General features: G+C 43.8%; 1 protein-coding gene across 2 annotated transcripts in view; it reads right to left on the reverse strand.

Moving 5' to 3' along the window:
- The window catches only part of PTPN21 (protein tyrosine phosphatase non-receptor type 21), a 63,510-nt gene extending 54,006 nt beyond the window's left edge, over positions 1–9,504 (reverse strand). Inside the window, exons 1-2 of one of the 2 annotated variants that reach the window (XM_031454158.2) lie at positions 9,174–9,504; positions 4,904–5,281 (exon numbers count right to left, since the gene is read on the reverse strand). In XM_031454158.2, coding sequence (XP_031310018.1) covers positions 4,904–5,083 — 180 coding nt within the window. In that variant the 5' untranslated portion in view covers positions 5,084–5,281; positions 9,174–9,504. Of the gene's footprint in view, positions 1–4,903; positions 5,334–9,173 lie in introns of those variants that run through there. The other variant, XM_064486174.1, reaches the window with a different exon arrangement.

Raw genomic sequence — 9,504 nt, forward strand, 5'->3', positions numbered from 1 at the left:
AACTGCTATTTGAAAATGTTCCGTGTGTACACCATGTATGTCGACGACAGTGAGGATCCTCCTTCCCTTCTGCACACACAGAGCAATCAGAAGTAGCTGAAAGAAGACTGCCCTCTAAAACTTAAGCTATAAAACTAACACATAATGTATCATAGCCAAAACAGGAAAAAGCTATCTTCCAAAGGCTCCCAAGATTTTATAACTTCCTGTTTCCTAACTGGAAATTTAAAAATTTATAATAAAAACTCCAAACAGATGTAAATTTAAGCTGAACAAGGACATTAAGATAAAGGAAGAAGCCCTATATAAGAAATAATAGTTTGCGATGCATCTAATTAAAACCCATGAGAGCATGACAAAAATGTAATATCAAATGTAATGTAAGATTTAAAAAAGATTCTTGAAAAAGACACACTCGAAAGAAAAAACATAAATCTTTAATCCAAAATTTCATAAAACTTTTTTTTTTTAACCCTAGGGTTAGGTTGAGGGCAAGAGGGAAGAAACAGAGACATAATACCTAAGAGAAGTAAAAAGCTCCTGAAGCTCTGAGGACAATGAGGCAGTGACATTGTACAAATTAATTTCAGCTGGCGTGAAAATAGAGGTTCAAATATGCCTGCTTGGGGAGGGTATAGCTCAGTGGTAGTGCGTGTCTAGCTCGCACTAGGTCCTGGATTCAATCCCCAGTACCTCCATTAATAAATAAATAAGCAAACCTAATTACCTTCCCCCCAAATAAGACTGCTAAATTACAATGGTATACTAAAGAAAGTTTAGTAATATAAGAAGTACAATTACCAGCAGCAACTACTTATTTGTACTATAAAAACATTTCATAAAACAAGCATGTGTTCTGTTAGTAAAAGGAAGAAACAACGATATTTACAAAATAAAGAAAAGAGTGAATTTGAAGCCGTCAGCACAACATGGAAATGGGAGTCACAAACAATAACAGTGCTGAAGATGACACTTACTCAGTTTCCTAAATCCCAGGTCCTCTGCTAAGCGTTTTCACTTAAGATTGAATCCTCACAGCCACTGTCAAATAGATATCATTATAATCCCCGATCTACAGATGAAAAACGACTGGACTTTGGAAATTAAAGTCATTTGCCCAAGGTCACACAACTAGTAAGTGGCAGGGCTGGGACCCAAACCCAGGTGTTTCCAACCCAGAGGGCGAATGTCTTACCCACTTCTCAAAAGGCAATGCCCACCCTAGCACAGCCTAGAAAGGGCACCTAGACTCGGAGGAACTTGTCTAGTCCTGGAGATGGCACTACTCCCCCGTGAAGATATGTAAGGTTTTCTCGACAGCCTCCCTTCTGATTCCATGCTCAACAAGCAACTTCTGGTTTGCTCTGGGTCCCACACAGCCTGCCTACAAGGAGATCATGGTCTGGCCCCAGGGCACACACACTTGGGGCCCATGGTGGTTCCTTATCTCATCATAAACTACTAAGCTCGCATCCTGGTTTGACATATTCTCCAAGAGCTGGGATAATGCAGGTCTTACTCTCTGAAACCTCTAGATTTTTAAGCCTGACCATCTCATTGTAGATTGTGATATCCTTTCAGGGACACACTGCCCCATGGGAGTGGTCGTGCCCAGCTGACACACTCTGGTCTCACCACCTCCATCGAGCCTCTGCAACATGCTTTCAAAATTAGAGAGAAAGTTTTCTAATTCTCCTTAATTCTATAAAGATTTCCATAGCCTCTCTTGGAAAAAGGGTTATGAAACTCAATGAATGAGAGATAAGGAATTTCAACAACTGAGAGGCTGTTGCTGTAAAGAACAGCAATGTTTACCTACAGCAGTAATTTTTTTTTCCATTTTCAAAAGTCACTTTCCATAGTTCAAATGTAGTGGATTTAGAAAAAAGTTAACAATCTAAGTTAACTATATTGGCTATAAATATGTTAACCTTTTTGTTTTTGGTTCCTTAATGCATTATAAAATGTCTCACACAGTCAAAAAACTATGAACACTAACAAACAAACATCATTTACTCACACATTCAGCTTAAAAAATAAAATACTATACATATAGTTGAAGATGCTGGATATAGCATTATAACAGTATTACTGTATAACCCTTAAAATTGTCCTTATACAAGTGAAATGGTATTCACCTAAGCAAGGAAATTGAAGATTTCCCTGCCAACTTAAATTTGGGCAGTAGCAATACTTATCAGCCAAATCTACATCCCTTGATAATTCTAAGTTTTCTTGATGAGAGAATAGTGCAAAATAACATACCAATATCTCTTGATATGAATCTCATAGGTGATGTATGGACACAAACTTAGAACAGTTGTTGCCCTGACTCAGAGGATTTCTGAACAATCATTGGGTAAGATTAAGCCTGGGCCTAAGCCATCTGTTTACACGCTACAGAGCAGGGCTTCTGGAGCTTCGAAAAGTTTGCTATACAAACTAACTTTCTAACCCTAACTGTAGTTAAATGTTGGAAATGGTGGGACAGCTGGGCAAGACAGGGTAAGACATTTTCTAGGGTTAATACCTGTTCTCACTTAAAGCACTCTACCTTTCTGTTAAAAATCAGTCTCACTGTATACCCACAGCGATATGAAGGTGCTTGTTCCTGAGTCTGATAACCTACCTCAAACAAGGGATGGCAACTTTTCTGGGCTTCCTGACCAACAGAGAAGCAAAGTAATGCTTCAGTTCAACCTGTATTTATTAAGCACATTCCATGCCTACTACTTTGGGTACAAAAATAAATTAACCACAGATCCTCAAGAAGTTGACTCTAGTGGCTGTAGGCAGACTTGGTGGATGAGGAAGAAATCACAAAAAAAAGAAAAAAAAAAAAGAAACCAAAATAGGAAAAATGGGTGAAGAAAGCAAAAAAGATGAAATAAACGCAGGTAGGCAGGACCAGTCACTAAAGTCGGCTCTCCTGGTTTAATTTCTCCTTCTTGGGCTGTTCCATTTCAGTTTCCTTCAAAGGCTCTCCCTCCTCTATTCAACCCAGAGGGGTCTGCTACATCCTCCTCTTCTCTCCTGGACAGCCTCATACCCTCTTCCAGGTTAACTGACCCAGACTGATGATGCCCAAATCTCTTCCCCCGAGCCTGGATCTCTTCCCTGAACTCCCACCTGCACGTGCTCTGCCTGCTAAACAGCTCCAGTTGGCACCTCAAATTCAATGCTTCCAGAATTGAACTCACCACACCCGCCCTTACTCCCCTCAAACCTGTTCTTCCTTTTGTGTTTCCTCCCTCAGTTACAGTCCCCATCATTTCCTGGAAACCTGAGTATCAACCTGGACGCCGGCTAGTCCTTCCTGGACACTTGAGAAATAGGTCCTGAATATCTCCAGACTCCACCCACCTCTCTCCATCCCAATCCAAATCCAAGTGACTACCATCTGCACCACAACTACTCCTTTCTAAGCCTTCTCCAGGGGGTTCACTCCTTATAAAAACAATCACACCACACCCCTGCTTAAAAACCCTTCACAAACTTCTCTACTTTCAGGACAAGCCTAAACCCTTTAACAAAAACCTCTCACTGTGTGGCCCCTGCTCCAGACACTTCCCTCTCCCAACTTCAGGCTCCAGGTAGATTATCTGACTCATGTCTTTAGCCATGTCTTCTGATGGAACAGTATCTTCCCACCCTTGACAGAACCACCTGCCTCATCCTTCAGGTCCCAGCTAGACATCACTTGCCCCGGGAAGCCTTCCCTTTGCTGCCTCTCTACTGTCTATAGCACACTCTGTTTCCTCTATCATCACCTGCATCATGCCTGTTTTCTTACTGGTACCAAAACTAGGGTGAGCTCCTAACAGGCACTTAACAGGTCTTTAATACTGACTGATCAAATGACTGGACAATCACCAGAGGCACCGTTTACTGCCAGCTTTTTATGAACTACAACATTAGCTGGATTTCCAGTCAAGACTACAACATAAACATTTAAGTGAAATAACCAGTTTCTCCATCTTTCTCTTACCTCAGAACCAGGCAGCCAAAGACTGGAAAGGTCCTAGGTTTAACTGGAGCCTCTTCACAGGCCTTCCTTACATAGCGTTTTAAACGTAAGATACTGTATGGATACTTGAGGACTCCATAACTTCCTACTGACTGGATTTGTGGTTTTCCTGGGCAAACCTCCCTATGACTACTGTAACAGACTAGTTATTAGAACTATGGCTTCATATGCATATTAAACCACACAATCACTCTGAGCCTTAGGCATCATTGTTATCCCCACGGTTCAGCTGAAGGAATTGGAGCTCTGACAGGTCACATAACTCACGTAAGGTTAAACAACTACTTGATTAAGAAACCAGAACTCAAGTTCAATACGTCCCTAGAATTTTGGCTTGGCCTATACCAAACATTCAATGAATGAAGTCAGTAAACTGTCCTCAATCAGGATGGCCCATTTGAGATTTTACTATAAAACCAGAACTTGGATAGTTCATTCTTTTTTTTTTTTTCAAGTGGTTTAAAACAACCATTATATTTTGCTCACAATTCTGTGGATCAGGAATTTGGGGAGAACTTGGCTAAATGCCATCTGGGTGACTGGGGCCTGGAAGGATCCAATTCCAAGACGGCTTCTTCACTCAGATGCCAAAATGCATTCCTATTCCATTTTGGATTACATTCTGGGAGAACATACAAACATTTTCAAAACTCAGGCACTGTTAATCCTCTTATGGAGCACACCCAAAGAAAGACCTCTTGCTCTGTATCAAATCCTTCCTCATGGGGGGTGGGGAGGGTTGGTTCAGGGGCAACTGATAGCATGGCCAGGAGGGGCATACTTTGAGAACACACGCAGCCAGCGTGCAATTATAATAGCTGGGAAGTAAGGAGCAAAGCCAGGCCAGAGAAGCCTGCAGCCCTTTGGGGGGCTTACCTCCCGCAGCTCCAGTCTTTGGGCCACAGCCTCTAGGCTCTCCTGGCCAGTGCTCTCCACAGACAGCGTGAACTCCACAAACTCGTTGTTGAGCAGCTGGATCCGGGCAACCAGGCAGCTCTTGCTGGATACCGTGTAGCGCCGGGTGCGTTTTAGTTTCAATCCAAATGGTAGTGGCATCTTCTTCTCCCTTCAAGAGTGGAGGGGTAAAAAGGGAAAAGCACCGCAACCAATCCAGTGGTGGCGATGGCAAGAGAAAGCGATCCTGTCCCGACGGGAGTACTGTACCGTCTCCGGCTGCTCACCCAGCAGCTGCTGCCGCCATCAAAAAGCAACCGAGTCTCCAAAGACCAGGTGATGGGAGCACCCACGCCAGTGCTGGGGAAAAAGGAACACTGGTTACTCCCGGCTTTGTTTTTAAAAATAAAAACCAATAAAGCTGTATCTAAGGAATTAGCTTTCCCTCGCCTCTGGAAAAATAAGGCATTAGCAGGATCTGGGAGGCAGTGAGGAAGTTTATCATCAGAGCTGCGTTATGCCCTGGGTCAGACTCCACCCCTCACTCAATCCCACAAATAGTGGTGACAATGTGTGGCTACCTTCAGGATTAAATGAGATAATGGTTGGCATTACTATAAACCCAAATTTAGTAGCTAGCATTAGTGGTCCTCTTTCTATTTTAAATAAAGTTTTGTTTTTTTCATAGTTAACTTTTTGGCTCCCCGATACTCCGAATGTCGGAGCTCTTTAGTCCTTAAGTGAGATAATTGCAAAAAACAAAAAACAAAAAAACTCCAAAAGAGCTAAATTCAAGTCTCAGTCCCAATTAGGCAAATTAACCCTGAACCCGAATGGAACAATCTCCTATAACATGTAGCAGCTGTGAGGTTCAAACAAGGTGAACATTTAACAAGCATTTATTAAATAAACCTTTTCTGATTTATAAATATTTACGTCACCAGATTGATTTATTTATAAACGAATTATAAAAGAGCCAACAAATGCTTGTTATCGGATTACCACCGCGAGTGTGTTTAAGTTCTGAAAAGCGTGGCCCTGGGCCCTCTTCGGGTGGGGACGCCTAAAGAGGCGGTGAGCCTTCACCTAAGCGGGGCCGTGGCCCAAAAGAGGAGGTGGGCGAGGCCTTAAACGCCATCCTGAGTTAACTACGGGCCGACGGAGCTCAGCAAGCCCATGAGGCCGCGAGGACTGCGGAGAGCTCGGGCTTGGACTCGTCCCGCGTCCTCCCCCCGGAAGAGCAGGTGGCGTTGCCGGGACAACGCGCAGCCTCGGAGGCCCCGGAACCCTCCGCCTGCGGCCCCGTTTCCGGACGGACGCGCTAGGTTAGGACGGGCCCCCGCCGACGCCGGAGGGAACATTTAAAGAACCCAGCACCAGCGCCACAGGCGAAGGCGAGGTTTGGGCGGGGTCCATTTGATTCCCGATTTGGAGCCTCAGGACCCCTGAAATACCAACTTAACAACTTTTAAAAACACACCTGTTGGTGGTAACGCCTGGGCTGAAGCAAACTGGGCATTAACGGCAGCAGGGAAATTTTATTTTGGCTGGGTTTTTTCCCCCTAAATGAGTCTACAAAATCGCGGATATTTGCAAAATCCCGGAACGGTACCCACCCTCCGTTATCTTCTGAACAGAGGCTGACCCCCAGGATGAATCGTACAGCGAGGCTCGGCCGTGGCTGGCTACACTGAACTTGGGCAGGGACCCGCGCAGAGGGGCAGAGTCAGCCCCCAACCCTCTCATCTGGCGGATACAGAACCGAGGCCTCGAGAGAAGCGGCTTTCTCAGCTCCACACTAGGACAGGCTGAGCTGGGAACCGATCCCTGATTCCTCACTCCCCGTACCTTGCTCTTTTACGCTTTTCTGACTGCGTCTCAGCCCCAGAGGTGATGGGCATTCAGGGCTAGGGGATGGGAGATCTAGAGATACAGTTTAGTTATTACACTAGGCTTTGCCAAGCTTAACATTTTATAATTACATTCCAAATAAGTGTAATACGTCTCTTAGTAGTGGGCCTTTAGAGACACCTAAGACGAATCATAAGCCGTCGCTGCTCTTAAGGAGATTACACGCATGCTATAATTACATACATGGCTGTATCTCTAATTAGGACCCAACCACGGTTTTCTGTTGTTTTCGTTCTTTGAGTTTGGATTTTGTTTTGCTTTTTGGGCTCTGGTTATCCCCGGATGGCTGGAAAAATAAAAGCTAAAAACAAGAAATAAAAGAAGGCCAGAGGGAAAAAGAAAACTAGAACTACCTAAAGCACCGTGTTAATTAACAGCATTTGCTGAGTGCTGTCGGAAGGTAAAAACACCATACTAAAGGGGAATAGAAAATAAATATTATAAAAAGATACGGGCTCTACTTGTAGTTTTCAATGCTCTTTGCTATGTCAGGGTATAAACCAAACAGACAGTTGAGGCAAAATGGAAAAAAAAATCGAGAGATGAGTGCCTTAAAAAATAAGCTTTCAATTAGAAAATTGCCTGCTGAGCCATGAGTTTGTATAATTTTAAAAAGATTATATATACATATCATATACACTAAGTACCCTTTCAAGAGATGAGGGGGTGAATTTCAATATTATATACAAATTATGGTAACTTGTAACAGGACAGATTAAATCATAAATGAAGAGACAAGATATTGTGTATATTAAGAGAAAAAATGAATATTTGTCTTGGGGTATTCAAATATGGTATTCTCTTTACTACAAATACAGAACTATGCCTTGAAGGCAGTAGATACTACACTATACAACTTAATCATTAACTTATGCTCTGATGTGTCCCTGAGATTTGAAATGTTTTACAGCATCAGGGATTAAAAAAAGTCAATGTTTTCTCTTTATTTTGGCAGCTGTTATAATGTAATTGAAACAGCTGGGGGGGGTGTATCAAATGCATTTTTGCCTTAGATCCATAAGAATAGCTTGCTTTTTGGTTATTTATATAAAACCTGTATTAAAATAATCTTCTGCCTAATAATTTACAAAATTATCAATGATTTATGCCTCTTAATTTTCAGTTATGTACAGCTTTTGCTACCAAATGTTATAAAATTATGAATGTCTGAATGGGTAAGCAGAAATTTGAGATGGTTTTGGGGGGTCTGTTTCAGGTGTAAAATAACTAAGTAATTTGAAAAGTAGCTGGGTCTGGAATTATAACTTATCTAACTACTAAACAGATAATTCATAATTAGCTATTGAAGGAAAATACTAGGAGATATTTTGCTTTTCTACAAAAATAACTTTGTTTTGAAATAAAAAACAGGTACATACTAAATTCTGTTCAGGTTTTCAAAAGGCAGTCTGAGATTTGTGAATTCATTTTAATGTTTTCACATCCTTTCTCAGAAGTTTCTTATACACTTTAATTCTGAATCCTATGGTTTCCCCCTTCTTGCATAAAGTCCTCACCACATGTAATTTTGCCAATGATGCTTTGAAATAAAACAATCACTAAAACAGTATATGACACTTTTAGAATAATATGTAGATCTATAGGATTAAAGGAAACGCATGTTTCTCCTGAACATTTATGCGTAGAACTCGAATATAAAATGTCCTAGAAACAAAACAGACAACTATTTTCGGAGTAAAATTTCTATCATGTCCTAAACTTAAAAAATCTGTCAGCAACCATCAGGCATACAGCAGTTGTCACTTGGAGCACACGGAGTGTTTCAAACGTGTTTGCGAGCACACGCTATTATTATAAGGCCTTCTCAGCAAAAAAGAAAATAAGACGAGCATGCCAAGAGCGGCCAATCTCATCAGGATTTGCAGAAATCACAAGTCGGAATTTGCAGACCCAAGAATTCTTTTTTCCAGAGTAAACACTCTATACTCCAAAAACAAAACAAGTCATCACCACCAAACAGTCCTTCCCTACTCGCCTTCTCGCCAAAGTTATCTGGCAAGTCTTGCACTTTATATGCCGAGAGGCACAAACATGCCTAAGACTTTTAAAACCCTGATCCAGAATTAAGCCGCTACAATCAGCCGAGGATTTCAGAAGAGAAGTTCAGGACCCGCTTTAGAAATTATTACTCAAGTAGATCGATGAGAACCTGGAAAAGGAAGACTTTTCTCTTTGTTACGCTCCTGCCTTGGGTCTGGTAGCCGGGACCCGTCCTCGGGGACTCCGGGGTCCCGACTCGCGGACACACCCCAGCGCTCGGCCTCGCGCCCGCCCTCCGCCCTCCGCCCTCCGCCCGCTGGCCTGGCCCCCGCGCCCTCACCTGCTCCCGCTCCCGCATCCTCGGGGCCGCGCAGCCCCGCTCAGCGGCCCGCCTCCCGGGGCCCCGCTGCGCGGCCGCCGCAGCCGCGCCTGCACGCCAGCCCGCGCCGCGGCGCGCTCATGGGGCTCGCACGCCTCACTTCCTGTCTCCCCAAACTCGGCCCGCAGACCATTCCCCCGCGCAGAGTCCCGCGGCGGCCGCGGCGAGGGGAGAGGCCCGGAGGGGGACCGGCCGGCCAGCAGCGCCGCACAAAGAAGCCGGGCGGGGGCCGGAGCGGCAGGAAGACAGACGGACGGACGGGCACGGGACGCGCGGCCGGAGCAGCGGAGCG

Source organism: Camelus dromedarius, chromosome 5 (assembly GCF_036321535.1).
Source record: "Camelus dromedarius isolate mCamDro1 chromosome 5, mCamDro1.pat, whole genome shotgun sequence".
Classification (NCBI taxonomy): domain Eukaryota; kingdom Metazoa; phylum Chordata; class Mammalia; order Artiodactyla; family Camelidae; genus Camelus; species Camelus dromedarius.